Genomic DNA, 25416 nt, shown 5'->3' with positions numbered 1-25416 from the left:
GGTGTAAAAAGAACCTGCCCCTACACACACACACACACACATATATAAGAAAATATTAGTTTCATGTTGTAGGAGACTAGTATCTCTGTCATAGACAATGGTATAAAAACCAGACCAACCCGGTGGGGTTGACCCGAAAATTGTGAACCGGTCATATAACTGATCCGATTTTCATATTGGATCGGCTATGTAATGGAACCGATGTGACCGGGTGCGACCCGGTCGATTTTTGTAAAAATTAGTGACTTAGTCGGTTCAACAAGTGACCCGGCCCGATTCATAATGCCTTTCTTTTTTTCACTCTCACACATAAATGATTTGTTTTCTTTTGAAATATTTGAGTGATCTGTTGCTTATTGAGTTACATAGGTTATGTACCTACAACACTAATTATTATCTTGGTTATGCAATATGCAGCGAATTTCGATTTAATTCATGAGTAAGATTATACTTACAATCTATTTTTGTTTACAACCTCTTACAACCATATTTTAACCGTTGATTTCTGCCAATCAATGATTATTATTTTCATAAATCAAATTCATTAATTAATTACTAATTCGTAATAAATGATAATCGTTAATTGACATAAATCAATGGTTAACATATGGTTGTAAACGAAAATAAGTTGTAAGTGTAACTTTTCTCTTAATTTATACTTAGAGATGTCGTTTACTGAACCTGAAGCACCAGTATCATAAGTATTATATGTTTGATTGATCTTTTGTTGGACAATAATATATAATTTATTATTTTTTATATTAAAATATTTGAAATTGGTATCTTTTTTTACAGATATTTGCGTATATTTATAGTTTTTTAATATAAATTATAAATTTACATATACATATCAGGTCTTGCAGTTGAACTAATAACTTATTGGTTGAACTAGTGACCAATACCTCGACCGGGTCAATAACAAGGTCGGGTTTAATAACATTGGTCATAGACACAAAGCTCGTGAGGTCCACTCTTTTAAAAAAAATTAAACAAATAAATAAGTGAGCCCTGCTTTTTGTGTTTATGGCATGAGATAACCACTCTCCTGCAACATGAGACTAGTATTCTCCATATATATATAGGGAAAAAAGTTTCTGATGTTACTTTAGATAATTTTGTCTAATGTTCATCGAAACGACGTCGTTTTGATGTTAAAAAATTATAATGATAAAGACTATTATAACCCTGAAATAAATTAAAATTACAAAAACACCATGATTTCTGTCCCAAAACGACGTCGTTTCGATGAACATTAGATAAAGTTATCTAAAGTAACTTTAGAAAAAACAAACCCATATATATATGGCTTTAATGTTTCTACATTGAATGCAGATAATTTACCTACATTTACTCCCAAAATGACATCGTTTTAGGTTGAAAGATTAAAATTTTTTAAAGATAAAGGCTGATATAATCTTGTAATAAATTATAATTAGAAAACACATTGATTTCTGTTCTAAAACGACGTCATTTTGGGTTCAATGCAGATAACTTATCTACATTCACTGCAGAAGAATGAAATATATATATATATATATATATATATATATATATATATATATATATATATATATATATATATATATATGGAGAACACGTTTCTGCAGCCACTTTAGATAAGATTGTCTACATCTACTCTTTTTAACTAAGTATGACCGGTCATACATTAAAATTGCATTTTCTCTCTCCGCCACGTCAGCCGACAGTGTCTGAGGAAAGAGAAAAAAAGAGCAGCTTTATTGTTATAACTAAGTATGACCGGTCATACTTAGTTAAAAAAGGGTAGTTGTAGATAACCTTATCTAGAGTGGCTGTAGAAATACTCTTCCATATATATATATAGGCTTTAATGTTTCTAAAGTGAATGTAGATAGGTTATCTACATTCGCTCCCAAAACGACGTCTTTTGGGTTGAAAAATTAAAAATTATAATGAAAAAGACTATTATAACCCTGAAATAAATTATAATTACAAAAATACCATGATTTCTGCCTCAAAACAACGTCGTTTTGGTCTTACTGTAGATAAATTATCTACATTGACTGTAGAAAAACTGAACCCATATATATATAGGTAAATCATTTCTGCAGCCGCTTTACGTACAACAACGACATGTGTATGATTATGATTCCCCATATTTAATGTTTTCATCTTTTGTATGGTTATGATTCTCGCATTTAATGCTTTTACACACACACACACAGATATATATATATATATATATATATATATATATATATATATATATATATATATATGACAAGTACTTGATTGCTACACGTACACCAACTGCAGAAATGTAAACTCCATATATATGGAAGAATCTGTTTACAAATATTTTTTACAAATTTTTGGAAATTACACTATGTAGGGGTGGCAAAACGGGTCGGCTCGCCCCGACCAGTCTCAACTCGCCAAAAGCAGGTTGGCCCGCCTCGAGCCGCCTCTTGAATGTGGGTTGAAAACCCCAACCCACCTGGGTTGGCGGATCAACCCTCCTAAAAAATAAAAAATAAATAAATAAATTTAAAATAAATTATATTTTATTAATATTATAATATTACTTATTTTCATATCAAACTCCCCTTAGATTTTGTTAATCTTAAACCTAAATGTATGCTAATATTCAGTCAGACATTCTTTACAAATTTATTTTTATCTCCATATGTAGATTACCTTTATCATAAATAAAGTTTTCTTCTTTATTTTTTCTAGAGAGTATTAGGATAAAAAAATTGGATATCACAAAAGCTTAAAGACAAATAAAATACTACCTAATAGTAAAAAAAAAAAAATTGACCCGACGGGCCAACCCGCCGCTAACTCGTTTTGACCAACAACCCATCGCGACAGGTTGAGGCGGGTTGGTGGGTTGAAATGTGTAACATAAGAGGCGGGTGGGATGACCAAAAATTAGATATCTTATGTGAAATGTGAAAATAATTTCCCTTTTCATATGGTTAATCTTTTCTCATGTCACATAAGAGTAGATTATTCTCCTATGTACACATCAAAATTTCCATCCTTCATCCTTTATTTTTCTTTTTAAACTTGATGGGTCCCACCATGTAATATTTGTGCATGAGAAAAATCATTTTTTATGTAATATGACAAAAGATTAACCCTATATATATAGAATAAAAGAAGGAAAGTCATAGCTTAGGTAAAACTAGCCTCGGCTTGTTCTTAGCGCAAGTAAAAAATTGGCTAGGGCTAGGGATGAGCTCTACCCTATATTTTCCCGAAGGGCCAAAGATGCCCATTCGGTTGCCAGTGAATCTCCAATAAAATTAATATTCTCGAAGGGCCAAAGGTGCTTATTCGATCACCAATGAACCGCCAATCAAATTAATTTTCTCGAAGGGCCAAATGTGCCCATTCGGTCGCCAATAAACTGACAAACAAATTAGAACCTGACAACGAACTTTGCCACAGACATCGAAGTATGAAAGAAATACAACCAGTACTACCAATGGAACGAAAATTGTTAAAATACAAATACGTTCAAGTACAAACCCAAAAGGATGGCATACCAACCCGATCAAAATAAAGAAAAGAAAGTTCAGAACTAATATCACAACTTGTCAAGCATTCTGGTTGCCTACATTGCCCTCGTCATTTATCGCTGGACCAAAGTCTTTTAGTATTGTATCAGGCTCCTCCTCATCACCTTGCTCGACTAGACAATTTCTTTTCACTCTAAAATCCTTGTTGATCATAGTAGTATCCAGTTTAACTGAACGATTAGTCAACATAACTTGAGCAGGTGCGTTTTGGAAAGACTTCTCATACACCTCCGCCACACTCTTAAACATCTATGCATTTTCATTCTCAAACTCTGCCATTCGCCTTTGAGGAGCCACCAACTCTATATTCGTGGGCTCCAGCGTCGCATTTTCTTAAAAGCATCCACCAAAGCATTTTGCACCTTTGTCAACTGGTCGGCCAAATCTTGCTTGGTGATAGTCAATTAATCTACAGCCTTCTCCGCCTCCTCTTTGGCACCCACCATCTCCGCCTTCTCCATCTAAAGGTCATCATACTCCTTATTCAGATAGTTGTAACTATCTTTCAAGCTTTTATAACTTGATTCGTGAGAAGCAACATGATTCCCCAATTTATCGATCTTACGGGTATTGTCATCATTTACCTTTTTGAGCCTATCCGGTTTAATAAGGAGGTCAGCAATTTGCTCTTCATGGCCTTCGTATTGCTGACAACTAGCCAATACCAATGTGCGTTGAGCTTACAATCGAGAAATCACCACATCCATACTCTGCAAAGTAGCTCCAAAAACACTCCCGCTTGCCACTTGAACTTGAGATAAATCCAAAGGAATCTCCAACTCAAGCTTACCACACAAATGTGCAGCTCGTAGGTCAGCCTCAGTCAGCGTCAAACCCTTAACCAGAAAAACTGGACAAAAGGAGCGTGGAGTATCTTCATTGACTCAAAGAACATCTTCATCAATCAACACCACCTGTGTAGTTGCTTTAGGTTTTTTTAGTATACTGGCGGACACTTTTTATGCTTTCCTCTTCCCTTCACGAGAAGAAAGCTCAGTCACAAAAGACATAACCTCCCTAATGGACGAGCGTATAGGACTCCCCTCCACATCACGAAGGACGATCCCCGAGCCAACCTTTTCTTCCATCACCACCAGAGAAGACATATCTGAGTCCCTTGCTTGGTTAGCAGCAGCCTTCCCCCCTATTTCCTTCTTTTTGTTCATAGTTCTTGAAACCTTTTTGGTGAGCCTCAACACATCCTTCCCCATTTCGCCAACTGTAAAGATAAGAGTTAGAAAATGGACAAAAGGATATACATGCATGCACAAGAATATAGTGGTATCAAACAATAAACACCTCTCGAACAGCCTCACCTCCGTTTTCAATTATATATTTTGTGGAAATTTCCTCCCTCATTTCCTTTACAACAGCTTTGAGTCATGCAGCTACCACACGCTCAGCTTTAGTCAGAGATATATACTTCACAAAATAATCATGAGGGTTAAATTCATAATGCGACTGATTCCAAAAAATAAGAAATTGAGTTTGTCCGGCAGTTGCAGTCTCCATAAAGAAAGGCTGAGGGTTCAAGTTGGGATCGGGTGAAACCTAGAAGAACTGATGCTTAAAATTTTTGTGAGAATTATTGAATTATGTGAAAAGAGTCCCCACCTTACTCGAAGCCTGCAGGGAAACCCAAGAAGGACTAACAGAAAAATAATAAAAGAAAAACAATAAAAGAAAAGAGTAATGCTATACTCCTACATGAAATAATCACAATCAAGTTGAAATGCTCGAATAAAACCCTATGCGTTGGGATAAAGCTGTGAAAGTGCCACCCTTAGGTGCTGAAGAACGCCCATCTCGAAATCAGTGAACGACGGCCTAAGTCTGATATCAGTAAAGTAAGTCTTATAAACAAGGAATGAAGGCCCTTACCTCCAACTGGACTAGCTTGATCACAAATCCTAGTTTCCCCATCAACAGCTAGAAGAATCCACTTCTTCTCCTCAGCACCCCGATCGATAACCCAAAAATGGTTCTCATATGTGTAAGCGCTCTCCAAAATAAGCCCATTATTAAAAATCGAAGCAGTCGCAGAGCTTCTAAATTCGCCCAATCCACTGCCATATGAAAATTTATTTTATATATCACTTTACCTAGCAGTAAGTTGCGGAATGACTGTCATTCGATAAACCTAGGGGAGGTAAGATAAAGAAGGTCAACTTCTCATTGAAAAGTTTGTGAAACCAAACCAACATACTAATAATAACTTAGGCTAGTTATGACCACCTTCACTCCCCCACATAGGCTGTTATCCTAATTGATCGCCATGACTACCTCAACACAATTACAAACAGAAAAGATACAGCTTATGACATACCTGAAAGATCACTAGAAGAGTCAGTGGAAGAACTCGAATCAGAACTGATCAGCTCACTAGGAAACCAAGCTGGTGGAACTTTATCTAACCGCAAGTCTGATATGCCTCCAGCATATATATAAGTCTAAGCCAAAAAGAGAAAGAATATTGATTAATCTTGAATAAAAAGGCAGTATTTACTGTTTAATTTTTAAAATCTCAAACAAAGATTGTGATACTAATTTTCTTTTGATTTCGTTGGAAAAATAAACAAACTGGAGCCAAATTGGAAATTACCAAACTGAAGGCCCACGCTGATAGCGTGGGTGTGGCGCTGACAGCGTGAAGGGGCCTTTTCATACAGAGACATCCACTTTACTAGCGTGGAACTCACGCTAGTAGCACCAGAGTTCAAAAACAGCCCGAGAGATCCACGTTACTAGCGTGGAACTCACGCTAGTAGCGCCGGACCTTCCTGCAAGCCACACTCACAGCGTGGGAACCACGCTAGTTGCGTGGAACTCCAGTATTGTGAACAAAACTACCACGCTCACAACGCGAGAACCACGCTAGTGGCGTGAGAAATGCGAAAAATCAATATTAAATCTTTTTCAGTATCAGCGGAAGATTAAACAGAGATTTTAAATGAAGATTCAATCAAGATTTCTACACAAGGTCAAAAACTCTATAAATAAAGACTTAGACTCTCAGAGAAAAACATCTTTGGCTGGAGCAAATTGCGAGGATCAGAGAATTGAGAGAATTCTTGGAGACTCGCGCTGGAGATCAGGATTCCACTGAAGTTGAAGGTTGAAGACATTGAGTTTTTATTCTTCTTCTTCTTTTCTTCTTTATAGTTTATGAACAATTTTTCTTTTTATTTGTTTAAGTTATACATGAACATGTCTGGCTAATTTCTTTATGTAGTTGGAATCACGGACCCGATGTGAATCCTTTTATATTTTCTGTATTGTTATTTTATGATTTAATTAGTTAGTTTGTTTTATTCTACCTGGTTTAATTTTTCCATATCCTATTTAGAACACAATAGACATATTCGAGTTTTAATCCAGACAGGGGTAGAATAACAATTTGTGTATGATCTAGACATAGGCTTACATAAATTGCAGACTCATAATTCATTTGCTTAAGGCTTAATTCAAGAAGGATCACTAAGACATTAGGGTTTTAATTGGGTTAAAGGGTTGAAATCACTAAGACATTAGGGTTCAACTATTTTATAGGGAAATAATGAATTGTCTGAACAATCGAATTAATTATTTATAAAATACAATATAGGAATATAAGGGAGGATCAGAGGTAAAGTGTATCATGGCTACAGTTTCGTTACGAATTTTTCATCAATCTTCTCTTCGCGTTCTTGATCTTTTCTTGCATGCGTAGAAAATTAATTGTTATTTCAATTCTGTTTTTAAACATAATTATTTTAAATTCTGTTTTGGATTTTCCAACTCAATTATTTCACAACACAAACGATTTTTCTGTTCCAAATTAAAGGGAATAGTTAAACTAGTACTTGGTGCCTCAATTCTCGTGGGAACGATACTTTTCTTATCACTTTATTACTTGGAACGATCGGTATACTTGCCGATTACGCAACAAGTTTTTGGCGCCGTTGCCGGGGATTGAATACGCCAATATTAGTTTTAACTTTCGATCTTTGAGATTGGAATTTTTCTTTTATTTTTGTTACTAAAAGATTTCTTTTCTTTTTATGCGAGGTAAAGCTAACAAGGAACTTTTACAGTTTGATCCAGAAATCGAGAAGACTGCTAAGAGGAATCGGAAGCAAACCAGAGCAAGAAAGATAGAAGAATCCTCGAGTTAAGTGCCGAAAGCCGAACCCGAGATGGCCGCTAATAATCAACCACCTCCTGCAGAGGAATTGATGGAGTCCATTTTGGCTCCAATGTTTACACAGCCGAATTCAAGCATCATCCGACCACCAATCATCGCCAATAATTTTGACATCCAGCCAGCACTGATAAACTTGGTTGAGAAAAATCCATTTGGCGGAGAAGACTATGAAGACCCCCATGATTTCATGGACAGATTTCTGAGAATCTGTGATACAACCAAGCATAATGGGGTGTCCGATGATGCAATTAAACTCAGACTATTCCCTTTTGCTATAACAGGGAAAGCTCTGAGATGGTTGGATAGACAAACCCCCAACAGCATCACAACGTGGGATGATTTGGCTGCTAAATTCTTTGCAGAGCACTTCTCCAGGGAGAAATACAACAAGTTGGTGAATGAGATCACCAACTTCACTCAACATCCGGGAGAAACTTTATGTGCAGCTTTGAACAGGTTCTAAGAATTGATCAGGAAGTGTCCCCAGTACGACTTGCCAGACAGAAAGAAGGTCAGAGTCTTCTATAACAGAATGACGCTGGAATCCAGGATGGTGATCAATGGTGCAGCTAGAGGAACCATAGCAAAGAAGACAGGAGCTGAAACTTTAGAGTTAATTGACTACATGGAAAGAGCTGAAACAATGATGCATCACTTGCAGAACAAAAGATCTTGTCTCAACAGATAGCTAGTTTGAATACAAAGTTGGACAAGTTGCAACTTTCTAAAGCTCAAATTGATACAGCTGCCGAAGTTAACTGTGAGTATTGCCAAGAGAAGCATGATTCTAACATGTGCCCAACACTGGTGGGATCAGATGCTTTACAAGTCAATGGAATCTGGTACGAACCAAAATCACAGCAGAATTATGGAAGAAACTAGAACAGTGCTCCAGGAAATAACTTCCAAAGGAGAGTGCAAGGAACATGTTTGGATTACAAATCCAACAACTATTTGCAACCTCCACCAGTCCCATAAACTCCAACATCTGAACTGGAGAGAGCACTGATACAGTTGACGAAAAATACTAACACATTCATGAATGAGACAAGGGCTCATCACACAAACCAGGATGCATCTATGAGAAACTTGGAAAACCAGATAGGCCAACTGTCAAGGCAGCTTGAAGAAAGAACTAAAGGTCAGTTTCCAAGCAACACAATAATTAATCCGCGAGAAGATTGCAAATTAATTGTTACAAGAAGCGGAATTGTTATCACTCCTCAAGAAAAATTGAAGGTGGTTCAGCAAAAGAAAGCAGACGAACCAGTTCTTGAACCAGTGATAGAAAAAGAGGAGGAAACACCTGCAAAGGAAGACAAAGAGGAAGCAAAGAAGAAAGCTGTAGAGACTCCAAAGAAGCAATGAGATTTCTCTCGCTTTGAGAAACCACCTTATCCCATAAAGTCAAGGCAAGCACAGAAGCAACAACAAGCTAGGTTTTCAGAAATATTTAAAAAGTTGCAAATTAATATCCCTTTTGCTGAAGCTTTAGCTAACATGCCTAACTATGCTAAGTTTATGAAAGAACTCTTGTCTAGAAAGCATAAGTTGCAGGAATGTGACACAGTTGCTCTCACGGAAGAATGTAGTGCAATAATCCAGAAAAAGTTTCCACCAAAGTTTCAAGATCCAGGAAGTTTCAACATTTTGATTGCGATAGGCAACATTGATGTTGGCCGGGCATTGTGTGATCTGGGAGCAAGAATCAACCTTATGCCGCTGTGTGTGATGAAAATTCTCGGAATCTCCGAGTTGAAGCTGACAACATTTTCACTCCAACTTGCTGATAGAACATTGAGAAGACCAAACAGAGTAATAGAAGACGTACTTGTTAAAGTGGACAAGTTCATCTTCCCTGCTGACTTCGTAGTCCTTGACATGGACGAAGGAGGAGAAATGCCTCTTTTGTTGGGTAGGCCATTCCTTGCTACAGCAAGAGCCTTGATAGATGTGAAAAACGGAAAGCTGGAATTGAGAATGGATGACGAAAAAGTCACCATCGATGTGTTCAAAGTTATGAAGCATGCAGGAGATAATGATGACTGTTTTCGGGTAGACATTCTTGAAGCACTCCTCCTTGAAAAAGAAGATGATCAGACTCTTGAAGAAGAGAAATAATTCTTTGATGAAAACCGTCCGAAGGAAGATGCTGAAATTCCCACAGAGGAGTTGAAAAAGAAAGAGTCAAACACAATAAAAGAAGCACTTAAGGTGGAGCTAAAAGAGCTTCCATCCAATCTAAAATACATTTTCTTAGGAGATGAAGAAACGTATCCTGTCATCATCAATAAAGAGCTGTCTGAGACTGAAGAGTCAAAGTTGATAAAAGTACTCAAAGACCATCAAACAGCCATTGGATGGTCCATCTCCGATCTAAAAGGAATCAATCCTTCCTTCTGCACTCACAAAATACTAATGGAAGATAACATCAAACCTGCGAGACAACCTCAGAGAAGACTAAATCCTACCATGAAAGAGGTGGTTCGGAAAGAAGTGGTAAAGCTCCTTGATGCCGGCATGATCTATCCAATCTCAGACACTGCATGGGTAAGTCCTGTCCAAACAGTGCCAAAGAAAGGAGGAGTTACAGTGATCAAGAACGAGAGCAATGAACTGATCCCCACCAGAACCATAATAGGGTGGAGGATGTGTGTGGATTACAGAAGACTAAATGATACCACACGAAAAGATCACTTTCCTCTCCTTTTCATTGATCAGATGCTGGAATGGTTGTCCGGACATGCATATTACTGTTTCCTAGATGGTTACTCCGGCTACAACCAGATACCTGTTGCACCAGAGGATCAAGAGAAGACAGCTTTCACTTGTCCCTTTGGAGTGTTCGCTTACAGAAGGATGCCATTCGGCCTTTGTAATGCGCCTGCTACTTTTCAAAGGTGCATGTTTTCCATCTTTTCTGATATGATTGAAAAATCATTGGAGGTATTTATGGATGACTTTTCTATATTTGGTTCTTTCTTTGATTCTTGCTTAGTTAATCTAACTAAGGTCTTGAGGCATTTTCAAGAAACAAATTTGGTTTTAAACTGGGAAAAGTGTCATTTTATGGTAAAGGATGTGATAGTATTAGGCCATAAGATTTCTGAAAAAGAGATAGAAGTTGATAAAGCTAAACTGTTATTAATTGAAAAACTTCCCCCTCCTTCTATTGTGAATGGTGTTCGAAGCTTCTTAGGACATGCAGGTTTTTACAGACGATTCATCAAGGACTTCTCCAATATTGCGAAACCATTGAGTCAACTGTTGGTGAAGGACTCTGAATTTAAAATTGATGAAGAATGCCTGAAGTCCTTTAACCTGCTGAAGGAAAAGCTGACAACCACGCCTGTCCTGATGGCGCCTGATTGGAACCTTCCTTTTGAGCTCATGTGTGATGCAAGTGCGTACGCAATAGGAGCGTGATTTACTATGCTAGCAAGGTTTTAAATGAGGCACAAGTGAATTATGCCACAACTAAAAAAGAAATGCTAACCGTAGTATATGCATTAGATAAATTTAGACCTTACCTGATAGGATCTAAAGTTATTGTTTTTACTGACCACTCTGCATTAAAGTATCTCATGAGTAAACAGGATGCAAAGCCACGACTGCTACGTTGGATGCTTCTTTTCCAAGAATTTGATCTGGAGATTAGAGACAAGAAGGGAGTTGAAAACAAAGTGGCAAATCCCTTGTCAAGGATTCAAGTTAAAGAACTGCAAGATGGACCTGAGATTGAAATAAAAGAATCCTTCCCTGATGAACAAGTAATGGCAATTCGATTCGTGCCATGGTTCGCAGAATTTGCGAATTACAAGGCTGTAGGATCAATTCCTGAAGAACTCACATGGCAACAGAAAAAGAAGTTCCTGCATGATGCAAAGCGGTATTACCGGGATAACCCTTACTTATATTTTCAATGTGTTGATGGGATTATTCGCAAGTGTGCAGCTGAGATGGAAATTCCGAAGATTCTGTGGCATTGCCATGCTTCAGATTATGGAGGACACTTTGGTGGAAATAGAACCGCACAGAAGGTCCCACAAAGTGGATTTTATTGGCCCACAATCTTCAAAGACTCAAAGGAGTTTGTGGAGAAGTGTGACAGATGCCAGAGGACGGGAAACATATCCCGAAAAGATGAGATGCCGCTGAATTGCATACTGGAAGTGGAAATCTTTGATGTATGGGGTATTGACTTCATGGAACCTTTCCCTTTGTCATACTCCAACCAATACATCTTGGTTGCTGTGGACTACGTGTCCAAGTGGGTGGAAACAGTGGCCTTATCGACAAATGATGCTCGGGTAGACGTGGCCTTCCTACAGAGAAACATCTTCACCCGATTCGGAGTTCCAAGAGCCATCATCAGCGATGGAGGAACCCACTTCTGCAACAAACAATTTGAGGGTCTTCTCAAGATGTACGAAGTCACACACAAAGTGGCCACACCGTATCATCCTCAGACAAGCGGACAAGTGGAGATTTCCAATAGAGAGTTGAAGCGAATCCTCGAGAAAACTGTGAGCCACACAAGAAAGGATTAGGCAAAGAGGCTTGGCGATGCACTCTGGGCATACAGAACAGCCTTCAAGACTCCCATAGGTATGTCACCATTCCAACTGGTGTACGGTAAGTCCTGTCATCTCCTAGTTGAGTTAGAACATAAGACTATCTGGGCAACTAAATTTCTAAACTTTGAACCAACTAAAGCTAATGAAAAAAGATTACTGCAATTACATTAGTTGGATGAGTTCAGGTTAGTTGCTTGTGAGAATGCCAGGATCTACAAAGAAAAGACAAAGAGGTGGCATGACAAAAAGATAACTCCAAAGGAATTTGAGACAGGACAACAGGTATTATTGTACAATTCTTGACTGAGATTGTTTCCAGGTAAACTTAAATCCCGTTGGTCAGGTCCTTTTGTTGTGAAAAAGGTACACCATTTATGGTACAATAGAAATTTCTCCTATAGACATTGATAATTCTTTCAAAGTTAATGGCTGTAGGCTGAAATTATACTATGGAGGGCAGGCGAATCGGGATAAAATTTCTGTCCCTCTGGCTTCACCTGAGTCTTAAAATGTTCACGTGAGGCTCGTGACGTTAAACAAGCGCTTACTGGGAGGCAACCCAGTAACAAAGGTTAAGTTTTCTTGTTTTAAGTTTATTCTAGGTTAGATAAAAAAAATCAAAAATAATGGTGAATAGAAGTGATAAAAAGCAACCAGGAAAAATTTGGGAACTGGCGCTACTAGCGTCAGATCCACGCTGGTAGCGCCATAAAGCAATTAGAGACGGTGAGTTTCACGCTAACAACGCCATGGTGGCTCTGAAAGCGTGAGAAATTTGCAAAGAATTCCACGCCATCAGCGTGGATATGGTGCTCTCAGCGTCAGAAAGCAAAAAGAGACAGTGAGTTTCACGCTCACAGCGTGAAAACCACGCTGTCAGCATCGAAAGTTCACGAAAGACTCACGCCAAAAGCGTGAATTCCACGCTGAGAGCGCCAAAAAGGGCAAAAAGAGACAGTGAGCTCCACGCTCATAGCGTGGGGTCAAATTTAAAAAATGAAAAAGTTAAAACCCTAATTTGTCCCTTCCCCCACTAACCTAATAGCCGCTCTCTCTCTCTCTCTCCCTCTTCTCTCTTCCCTTCTTCTTTTTCATCTCTTTTTCTCTCTCTCCTAGCCACCGTTAACCACCACGGTCCACCACCTATCGAAACCCCACACCACCGGTCATCATTTTCCTTTCTCATAGCCGTCACTCCCTCTCTTCTCTCGCACCCTCTCTCTCATATCACTCTATCACCTCTCCTCACCGCACACACCACCGCAAACCACCATTCAACCTTCCACTCCCAAACCTTCGATCACCACACAGCCACACCACCACCAGTTATCATCTTCTTCTCTAAACTCTCACGAACCTTAACCACCGGTCTCCGCCCTACCATTGTGAAGAACCACCGTAAGTTGGATTGAGGGGCATCACTAAAAAGGGTTAGGGTTTTTCAATTTTAAGGTTTCACATACCTTCCGCGGCAGGAGACAAGGTATCCCTCACAATTCTTAAATCCCTTGTGTTTTAATATGAACCATGTTTGATAATGCCCATAGCCTGTTTCTGTCATAAGTGTGATTGCACTATTTTTCCTGACGAATGTTTTTTGATAGTGAATTGTAGAAAACCATTTGCATAGGAAGTTGAAGTTTTGATCAGTTTATTCATGCTCTCTAAATGTTCGATGATTTACCTGTTAGACTGATAAGGAACTATAGCATGATAGTTGGGAAAGCGCATATGTTGAGGAATGCTTAAGAAATTGGCTCCAATGTTGTAATGACTTTTGGAACTAATTGAAAGGGAAAACAGACTACGAATACCAAGAAGGGAACAGGTCAAGGAGGCAAAAAGAAAGCCGGTAATACATCTGGTACCAAGAGGCCAAGGGCTTCTGGATTTTTTGACAACACCCGGTTCTTGTCACCTGACCACCAGGACCGATATAAGAAGTGGTTCATGCCCAAGAAAATTATATCAGAGAGGCCAATCAGTGATTTCCTGCAAGAAGATTGTCCCATGAGGTGAACGATTTTGAGAAGAAAATGGGACACATTAGTGAGATTCCCTGCAGCCAGCTCCAACACAATACTGAAAGAGTTTTGTGCTAATGCTGACAAGGAGACAGTGAATGAGACTCAGAAGAGCTGGGTGAGAGGGAAGAAGGTCTCTTTCACAGCAGTCGCCATAGAGAGATTCCTTCAAACCACATATGACCCTAAAAAGAGATGCCATTTCACTGAAACCTTTAACAAGCTATAGCCTACTGAAGGACTATATAGAGAGGATATGCAAGACATTGCTGAAAGAGTCAGGATTGCCATCACTCAACCACATTCTGCTTGGAAGCCAAAGAGTGGGCAACCAGATGTGCCAGAGAAGTTGGATCAGCTGGATCTTAATGAGGAGGCCATTTTCTGGCATTCTTTCATTAATTCTACTGTCATAGCCTCCACAAATCTGAGTGATGTCAATGTTGAGAGGGCAGTATTACTATATACCCTCATGGGGGAGGAGGATCTCCACATTGGAGCTATCCTTTTTGATAGGATATCATACGTCATCACTCAAGGGAAGTAAGAAATTCGCCTAGCACATAGCTCATTGATTGAGCAGCTATATTTGCTGGCTAGAGTAGAGATACCTGAGGAGGAGCCTCGTGATGTAAAGATTAAGCGAGAAATGACCCAGAACCATTTTATAGCCATGAAGAATGAGTCAATCAGACAGGCACTCTGGAAAGCATTTGATGGCTCACTACCACCACCACCTCCAGCATCTCCAAAGCCGGATGACGAGCTAGCACTAGCTCCAGCACTATATGAGGACTCCCCTGCCTTTCGTGCCATGCAGCGACAGATCCAGAGGTTGACGGTTCAGGGAGAGTATTCGATGCTGATGCTAGAGAGACTATGCAATGATCGAGGGATTGATACTGCGAGTTTCCAGCCGCAGTTTCCACCACCTTCACCACCTCCTGAGCAGGATGAGCCACACGTAGCTCCCGCTGACGATGCTGATCATGATGCAGATGCCGCTATGGACGACTCTTGATTATTTTGCATTGCATCACATATCACTCACTTCACCATTATATTCACTTTAGCATTTTCTTTTACTATTTTGAGTATTTTGTTTGGATGCTATGGTTGGATTATTTCCTATCTATTCAGTACACTTCAATGATTATTCTGTTTTACTGTTCAACAAGTGTGTGTGTGTGTGTGTGTGTGTGTGTGTGTGTGTGTGTTCCACCTGGCAGAATTAGCTTCTTCGACTAGTATAGTTTGTTGCTGAGGACAACACAGTTCTAAATCTGAGAATTGGTCGCATGTTGTATGCGAGTGCTAACTGTGGAACTACACAACAAAAAGGATGTCTAACAGAAATTTTTCTGAATACGGGGACATATTTTAACCTTCAATTTTTTTTTTTAGTTTTTGTTTTAATTGAATTAAGTTTATTCAATTTTTTTATTTTTTTTTAGAAAAAAATTAAAAAAACCCAAAAATAGAGAATTCCTGAACAAGCAGTCTTAGATTTTTGTAAGCTTACTCAGTAAGTAATTAGATTGAATTATAAGAAGCATGATATCTGTAGAGAAATTAATTGTTTTTATATAAGAATAATGACTGCTCGTTTGTATAATTGTTTTGGTGAAAAACTTTTAGATAATGCTTGATGTGAAACTTTGAATTGAAATTCTAGTTTGAATTATAACTGTGAGATTTGAGGCTAAACAGAAATATTTTTTTTCAGAGAGGCCTCACTGTAGTAGTTTCTAGAACTTGAACTGTTTCTCTGGCTTGCATGCATTACTGACATGATAAAGGCATATTTATTCTTGATAACATAGAGCCAAACAGCTTACCTAGAAGAATTTCCATTGTTAAGCCCTTTTGAGTCTTAGGCCAGTTCATTCAAAACCTGATGAAAATTACTTAACCATGTTTCCCTTGACACACCTTGAGAGAGATTGAATGCTGATCAAAGGAAAAAGTCAATGCACTTCTCAAAGGAACGTTAAGCAATTTGAAAAAGGAAAAGAAGAACACTCTGCAAAAATGCAGCTCAAAAGAGAAAAGAAAGAAAACATCTGCAAACAAGGAAAGAAAAGAAAAAGGTAGTGAAGAAGGGAAAAGAATCCCAACTCTATGAAATGAGGTAGAATTAAAAGAATGAGAAGGAAGTACTGTCAACAATTCAGTGTTTCAGTCTCTCAATTTAAATCAGGCTCTGACCAAAAGATTCTTACCCCCAAACCAGGCCAAGTTATAACCTATGAAAGACCTTTTGAACAGTCTATGCATGTTAAATGGATTCCTCAATCTTAAGAATTGAGAATATGTTCAAGCCTATGGACTTACTACTACACTGATGGAATAAGTGTGAAACCCTCAAACACTGAGAGTGATGAGAGTACATTTAATCTGGTGAGGAATATTCAAGTTAGGATTTGAATTCTTGATATAACTGAAAAACATTGTTTGAAGTTTTTAGATAGAGAGTTATACATGCATAGCAGTCTGAATTCTTAAGATGTTTGTGTTCCATGTTTTCACAGAATTAATCTGTGCTTCTAACTTTAATCTATTACATTGCTGAGGACATCAACGTTCAAATCTGGGAATTGTTTGATATGCCTCCAGCATATATAAATCTAAGCCAAAAAGAGAAAGAATATTGATTAATCTTGAATAAAAAGGCAGTATTTACTATTTAATTGTTAAAATCTCAATCAAAGATTGTGATACTGATTTTCTTTTGATTTCGTAGGAAAAATAGACAAGCTGGAGCCAAATTGGAAATTACCAAACTGAAGGCCCACGCTGATAGCGTGGGTGTGGCGCTGACAGCGTGAAGGGGCCTTTTCATACAGAGACATCCACGCTTCTAGCGTGGAACTCACGCTAGTAGCGCCAGAGTTCAAAAACAGTTCGAGAGATCCACGCTACTAGCGTGGAACTCACGCTAGTAGCGCCGGACCTTCCTGCAAGCCACGCTCACAGCGTGGGAACCACGCTAGTTGCGTGGAACTCCAGTATTGTGAACAAAACTACCATGCTCACAGCGCAGGAACCACGCTAGTGGCGTGAGAAATGCGGAAAATCAATATTAAATCTTTTTTAGTATCGGCAGAAGATTAAACATAGATTTTAAATGAAGATTCAATCAAGATTTCTACACAAGGTCAAAAACTCTATAAATAGAGACTTAGACTCTCAGAGAAAAACATCTTTGGCTGGAGCAAATTACGAGGATCAGAGAATTGAGAGACTTCTTGGAGACTCGCGTTGGAGATCAGGATTCCACTGAAGTTGAAGGCTGAAGACATTGAGTTTTTATTCTTCTTCTTCTTTTCTTCTTTATAGTTTATGAACAATTTTTCTTTTTATTTGTTTAAGTCAGACATGAACATGTCTGGCTAATTTCTTTATGTAGTTGGGATCACGAACCCGATGTGAATCCTTTTATATTTTCTGTATTGTTATTTTATAATTTAATTAGTTAGTTTACCTGGTTTAATTTTTCCATATCCTATTTAGAACAAGCCATTCTAAATTATAAGGCTTTGAGGGTTAGAATTCACAATAGACATATTGAGGTTTTAATCCGGACAGGGGTAGAATAACAATTTGTGTATGATCTAGACATAGACTTACATAAATTGCAGACTCATAAGTCATTTGCTTAAGGCTTAATTCAAGAAGGATCACTAAGACATTAGGGTTCTAATTGAGTTAAAGGGTTGAAATCACTAAGACATTAGGGTTCAACTTTTTATAGGAAAATAATGAATTGTCTGAACAAACGAATTAATTGTTTATAAAATACAATACAGGAATATAAGGGAGGATCAGAGGTAAAGTGTATCCTGGCTACAAATTCTTTACGAATTTTTCATCAATCTTCTCTTCGCGTTCTTGATCTTTTCTTGCATGCGTATAAAATTAATTGTTATTTCAATTCTGTTTTTAAACTTAATTATTTTAAATTCTGTTTTGGATTTTCCAACTCAATTATTTCACAACACAAACGATTTTTCTGTTCCAAATTAAAGGGAATAGTTAAACTAGTACTTGGTGCCTCAATCCTCGTGGGAACGATACTTTTCTTATCACTTTATTACTTGGAACGATCGGTATACTTTCCGATTACGCAACAAAGTCCCTGGCTATGGCATCCCAAATGCCATAAATCCTTATTCGCCCATCCTCCGAGTGCAATCTACCCTCTCGATTCTCTGTGCACTCATCCATCTTCCGATAGTGAAAAAAGGTTGGCATTTGAAGAATATTACCCGACAATGCGACTAGGAATAGGACGACGAAAGAGCATGGGTAAAGGACGATTTTGAGGATCAAGATTTATTTTACAAATAAGACGCGGACAAAGGTACGACGAGTTCGGTACCTGGGGTGGCCAAACGGCTGACTTGACCGACCGCCATAATTCTCACTTCGACCGCCAGAACCCCCAGGGTTTCCTCGCTGTCCTCCTCTACTCCTACTCCCCCTACAACTACGACGAGGAGGAAACAGATTATGAACCTTTCATTTTGGGAAACCTAACAACTTAGGGATCCTCCCATAGGGTCTTTCAACTCCTCCAACTTGGAAACGCCACTAGAACCGCCACTTGGTCCACTACCAGAATGATTACTTCCCCTCCACTCTGTCACAATAAGAGGTGAAGGACCGTAAAATGACTCCATTATTCTTCCCACCACCTCTAAATGATGACTAAATGTCTCGTGAATTTGCGGGCCAACACTTACTTCATTCAAATGAAACTCTTAAATCTTCACCATTCTAACTGAGACATTGACAGAAAATGGCCTGACAAGACTCAACCCCTCCCCCATAAAAATATCCAGAGCACAAAGGATAAATCAAAGAAAGGAAGAGTTGTATACTTGCTAAAGCAATAAATTTGAGGAAAGTGAAGTAGTGATACCGAAGACTTTAATAGAAGAGGAGTGTCAGCAAGATAAGGTAGAAAGGAAAATTCTGAAGAAATGAAGATGCCAAAGAAAACCAAAGAGAAAGAGAGGGAAGACAATCTTATGAAAAAAGGTTATTGAATGAACGAGGAACGTTGGATCTAGGGAAATTTTTCTAAGTCAACGGTACATTTAAAGGGCAATCTTGTCTTTTCCCAAAAGCACCCTCTCACGCCGCATTAAATGCACCCCCTTAGAGCATTGAGTCGCGTCACATTAATCACAACAAGAAAGGAAGCTTAACCGCCCCATCGAAGATGAAAAAAGCTGTCATAAGAAATACTCCCCCTAATCAGAACCAAACACGTGGCCACAACCAGCCGTAAAAAGAATTATACGGTTACACAAAATGACACATCTACACTACAGCAGAATTAAGATATGATAAGACGATTGAACTACCACAAACTACAAAACAGTTGTGGTGACCGGATACGAAAGCAAGAGCCCATTGATGACGACCAGATTAGGTTGGTTGCCCATATGAGACCGCAGCTAGTTCACATCCTCCCTCCCTGCATCTCTTTAATTATTGGCGACCGAATGCGAGACACACGTCATGTAATGTCTTCAGAGTGACATGTTACCTTTGCCATGTGCTGGCGTCCGAACAAAATGCTACCAATGATGACCACAACAAAAACAAGAATAAAGCATGGCCACCACATTAAAATCTAGTCAGTGTATCCACGCGAACCTTAACATCCTGACTTCGTAGAATATTAAGTTGGAGGGCTTCTGTTCTGGCCAGTCCCAAGTTGATGGCTTAAGGCTTCGGCCCATATTCAAGACCCCACAAGTCACTTCTACCTCCAGAAAAGTAAGGACCTATTCCCTAACCTCAGGCTAACGCAGCCATGGTAACACCACATACCAAGGGAAATAAGATTGATAGTGAGAAAATCGTCCTATCCATCCTCCATTCCTCTCTTCACATTAAATACAGGTCCTACCACATTAATTGCTAGAGGACATAGCTAGAAAAACTCATGAGCTGTTACTATGTCCAACTAGAGAACCTGCAACTAGAAACACCATCTTCCTCACCCCCATTATTATCATTTATAGTCTGAAGGGTAGTTCCTCAAGGACTTGGTCTACACCATTGTCATAAGAGACCCCTATATCAAATTATACCCAGCTCTTCATCATCGGACAACTCAACTCTTATATTATATGTAAGAGGAGGATCTTGAGAAAAAAAATGAGATAGGCATATGATGTCATAAAAAATTGTTAAGAAAAAGTACTTGTAAACTTTTTAAAGAATATCTATAAATTTTTTTAAAAAAAACTTCTTTTTGGAGAGGATGGTTTCCAGGAAAGCATCGACACACACTTTTAAAAAACACCGACACGTTCCAACATGCGGCCAACTTTCGACATGCTTTTTTTTTTGGGTCTAAATTTTATTAACTAAACATGAAAAAATAATTTGTAAATCAATTTTTTCTGTTATGGAATTTGACATGAAAAAATATTTTTTTTTATATTTATGTTATGAAATTGAATATTTGATTGGTTATATGGGTTGTTATATGTATTAAGTATAAATTATATTTTATAATACTTAAATTATATTTTATATATTAAAAATATTATTTAATAACAAAATATGTCCTAACATGTTAAAATATGACATTTTTTATAATTAATATATCGACGTGTCGTATCATATCATGTCTTGTGTCTTGTGTCGATATCAGTACAATATAGATGGCTTCGTCCGACCCCACTACATGTGTCTGATTGTCCCTGGTTCCATGGCTCTCTCACATATATTTCAGTTAAGAATGCAGGTTACTACTATCTCTAATTTTAATGATAATCAAATATGATAATTTTTTTTAATATTTATTGATTTTTATTTTTAAGATATTAAATAGTATATCAAGTATAACTGATATTTTGTATTCAAAAAAAAAAGTATAACTGATATTAAAAAAATAAATTGAATGATTGATATTGAGAGCAATAATGTATTGTATGAGTGATATGACATAATAATTAATGACCGGGTAATTGTGTATATACAAATGTAAAATTTGTCGTACTCGAATAGTATTTAAGAACAAAGAAGCATTACATTGGTACACGTGTATATTTTTCGGAACTGGATAACTTTGCCCCTTATCTGTCTTTTTATTTTTTATTTTTCTAATACACAGACGTGAACTCGTTGAACAATGATGATTGAGCAAAGGATCGCTAATTTGCCTACGTGTTATTTCGTGGATTGGCCGTGCCAAATCCCTTTATTCACCCACCACACATTGTATCCTACATGTCATTTTGCTGTAATAAGCGAATTTTAAACTCGACCAAGAGTTCCCATACCATGTATGCTACCCCTCAGTGTTTAAGTACACCCCTCAATCAATATAATAAGAACACCATCATTAAACTAAGATCGAGCAAATCAATTGGAGGCTTCACGTTAAAAAAAGTGGGGGCACTTGTAGTGAATATATTAAGTGGTTTTAGCTTTATCCATTACTACGAAAGCACTATAAATAAACGTAGTATTGAAGACTGGGGAATTGTAAACAAAGTCAAGTAGAAAGAAACAAACAAAAACCAAAGAGAGAGAGAGAGAGAGAGAGAAGCTAGTTTTGATCAATGGCGTCTAGGAAGAGCTTTCTTTCAAAGCAAAATTACATCTTTCAAGCAACCTCAGAATCCCATTTCAATCCAAAATCAACCCAAGAGGGTAGTGGTGTGTTGGAGTTTGATGAAGCAGAGTTGTGGAACTCATCCACCAACAACACCAACCAGCTGTTCCACCCTTCAATGGAGGCAAAGAAGGCCTTACCAGGTTCAAGATCTTCTTTGAAGAGAGCTTCAAGGAAGGTTGACCCAGTAACCCCAGCTTCATTGCCTGTGAATATTCCTGATTGGTCCAAGATCTTGAAGGAGGACTACAAGGAACACAGGAAGTGGGAGAGTGATGATGACGATGTTGGTGATGAAGATGAAGGGGATCACCATGGAGGGATTAGGGTACCTCCTCATGAGTATCTTGCTAGAACAAGAGGAGCTTCTCTGTCGGTTCATGAAGGGATTGGGAGGACCCTTAAAGGCAGGGACTTGCGCAGTGTGAGGAATGCCATATGGAAGAAAGTTGGTTTTGAAGATTAATTAATAGTGATTAGTGTCAAAGTGTTGATAGGTGACATCTAATTAGAGTATTATAGAGATGATATGGATCGGATTCCATAAATTTTTTGGTTTTGGGAAAATTTTGGTTAAGGTGATAATTATTAGTTTAATGACTTCTAGCTAGCTAGCTATATATATGTTTTGAAAAGATCCATATCCTCTGTTCTTGGTGGACCTTTCCTTTTTCCTAGATGACTCCATATAGTTAATGGGAATTTTTTTCTTTTTACGTTAGCTCGTACTGTTAAGTTAATTAAGGAGATGATCCTCATTTTGGGTGTCTACAGTTTTAAAAGAAGGACCACTCATGCTTGTAATGAAACTCTCTTGACTTTATATATGATACCTGTTTATGAATTATCTTTGCGGTTTCATGTACTTCCATGGCCTTGTTTGTTTGTTTGCTTTGTTTTTCGTCATTATTCATTAGTCCTTTGTGTTTAAAAGATGAGAAAGCAAAATGGTGTTAAAGCGAGAAGAGGACAAGGCACGCAATGGATTGATTGAATTGAATGAGAAGAAAACAAAGTTAGAAGAGGAAGTGAGGAATGGGAAACGTCGGTGGGTGAAATCCATGGGTAACTTGGTGTTTAACGTACCAGTTGGTAAGAAAGGTACTGCTTGGCTATTAGATGACTTTGAGTAACATTCATGTATAAGATCAATAGGACTCTAACCATTCCTACCCAACTTTTCCCCCGTACTCATAAAGGACACACAACATTTTCCTTTAGTAAAGTAGCATCATCACTCATCAGAGAATCGGTATCAATTTTTTTTCTTTAAGTCGAATTACTTGATATTTAAAAAAAATTCATTTGCTTTACTTGGTTAGTAAATAAATAAAGGATAACAATATAAGACATGGGTCTCACTGCCCCCCCCCCCCCCCCCCCCCCCCCCCCCCCCCCCCCCCCCCTCTTCAATGGATCCCACGCCTTGTATTTTGTGGGTAGGAGAGAGAATTTTTCTTCTATAACTAGAGAAAAATATAACCCATAAATAAAATATGTGAAATTGAAAGAAAAGAATCTAATCTGGGTTGGTAATAGATCAATTTTCAATTTACTACTAACAGTTTGAATAATGTCATAATTTCAAATTTTATTGTTATCATTAACTTATGCTTCACAGATATAATAATATATCACTTATAAATATTTTAATGTTGTTTCAAAATATTGATTCTATGTGGTTAGAAATAATAGAATAGTTTATTTGTTTCACCTTCCTTAATGTGCCACCATTAAAAAATAAATACTAACAAATAAATTCTAGTTAATCAGTCCAAAAATATTATGAATACCACTTTAGGGCAGAAATCTAAATCAAAGAAAAAATAAATCAAGCAATATTCTTTCGTGTCAGCTAATGCATGATTTCAGTCGCTCAATTAATTTTTAGTCGAATTTAAGGGGGTGTATTGGATTAGGATTTAAAAAAAAAAATTGAGATAAAAAATCTTATAGATTTTAAAAGAATTGGAGAGATTTAAAGATTTTTATAAAAGATTTTTTTTACAATCAAGATTTCATAAGATTGGATTTTAATAAAATTTATAAGATTTGAAAGGACAATATGCATTTATAAGATTTTAAAACATCATATGAATTTTTAACAAACATTCAAAATTACAAGAGTTAATAAAAAAAGTTAACAAAGAAATGCAATGATATTAATAAAAAAGTAAAACGTAATATAATTTTCTCAATTAGTAAAATTCATAATAAATTTTCGTTTGAAATTTTTTGCAATTGATCTTGTAAACCTTGAGATTTTTGTTCTACGTGATAAGAATTTTCTAACCATATATCATATGCATATTTTCATTGAGTATTCCAAGAAAATTTCGAATTTGAATTTTTGGATTTTGTTACATGAAAGTTTAGAAAATTTCTCAAATTATTTTCAATCAATACATTAAAATCTTAAATTGCTTTGGGGGGTTTTGAAAAACAAGTTTTTAGTGATCTATTGACACAAAAATTGTTTGAAATCGTTTCCTATAGCGAAGGAATTTCGTTCATGAATGTATTATTACGAAACATAGGGTTCGTAACATGAAAGTTTTAATCTTCTTTAAATTGATTTTGTTTCATTGATGTCAAATGAAAATTGGTTTGGGGGGTTTTTGTTCCCAGATATTTTTTCATTATTTTATGTTGTTTTTAATATAAAAATCACATATTTTTGTACAGAGAAAAATTATGAACAATAACTTGAAAAATTAATTTTAAACTTTCAAAAATTGTCCAAATTGCTTCAAAATATGTTGTTTTTGTGATGAATTAGATTAAAACCTTGTTGGGTTATTGTTACTGAGTTGTTGTTATTGGGTTGTTTTGCGATGAAAATTGCTCAAAAATTTGTTGTTTTTGAGCTTTGACAAAGCTCCCATGACGGAACGCGGTTTCGAGCTGGTCGACCCACCAAAAGAAGAAGACATTGCAAAAGAAAAATCTCAAGAAATTTTAGGAGTTTGGGAGAGATTGTGAGAGAGATATCCTATTTATATTTCTCATTAAAAAGTCTCACGAAATCCACACCAGTAGAAAATTCATTAAAATCGTAAGATTTTTTAATATCACAAGATTGTTTTTCCTTTGTTTAAAATTCTGATTGAATACTAACGGATTTGAATTGACTCTAAAATAATCTCAATAATGAGTACAAATCATTAAATAATAATTAAAAAACTTAACATTAACAATATTATATTTAAAAATAATATTATTTCCTAAAATTTTAAATAAAAAATTGCATGAAAATGCTCATTCACCCAGCAAAATCAATATCCTCGTGTAGGAGAGAAATTGTAGTGCACCCGGTGCACAAGAAGTTCGGTGAGACAAACCAATCCAAGATCTCCTTTAATTGCCAACCGTACAGAAAAATGAATTTTTTTTAATACAAGTGTTCTGCTTACGATGGAAGGCC

General features: G+C 37.2%; 2 protein-coding genes and 1 non-coding gene across 3 annotated transcripts; 2 read left to right on the top strand and 1 right to left on the bottom strand.

Annotated features, from left to right (window-relative positions):
- Positions 1-8137: 8137 nt before the first annotated feature.
- LOC133316510 (small nucleolar RNA R71) lies at positions 8138-8244 on the bottom strand. The gene has a single exon (XR_009752214.1). It is a non-coding gene; the product is annotated as a small nucleolar RNA R71 (small nucleolar RNA).
- A 1005-nt stretch (positions 8245-9249) lies between these two features.
- LOC133316485 (uncharacterized) lies at positions 9250-9870 on the top strand. The gene has a single exon (XM_061518241.1). The coding sequence runs from the start codon at positions 9250-9252 to the stop codon at positions 9868-9870; it is 621 nt and encodes a 206-aa protein (XP_061374225.1).
- A 12014-nt stretch (positions 9871-21884) lies between these two features.
- On the top strand, positions 21885-22713 carry LOC133316505 (protein S40-4-like). Its single transcript, XM_061518264.1, has one exon. It carries the CDS (start codon positions 21940-21942, stop codon positions 22456-22458), a length of 519 nt encoding a protein of 172 aa, XP_061374248.1. The 5' UTR covers positions 21885-21939; the 3' UTR covers positions 22459-22713.
- Positions 22714-25416: the final 2703 nt, after the last annotated feature.

Source organism: Gastrolobium bilobum, unplaced genomic scaffold (genome assembly GCF_033153095.1).
Source record: "Gastrolobium bilobum isolate Gb01-03AN ecotype WA unplaced genomic scaffold, APGP_CSIRO_Gbil_v1 utg8685, whole genome shotgun sequence".
Lineage (NCBI taxonomy): Eukaryota > Viridiplantae > Streptophyta > Magnoliopsida > Fabales > Fabaceae > Gastrolobium > Gastrolobium bilobum.
Note: the sequence above shows the minus strand (reverse complement) of the source record. Positions and strands in the feature narration are given on the sequence as shown.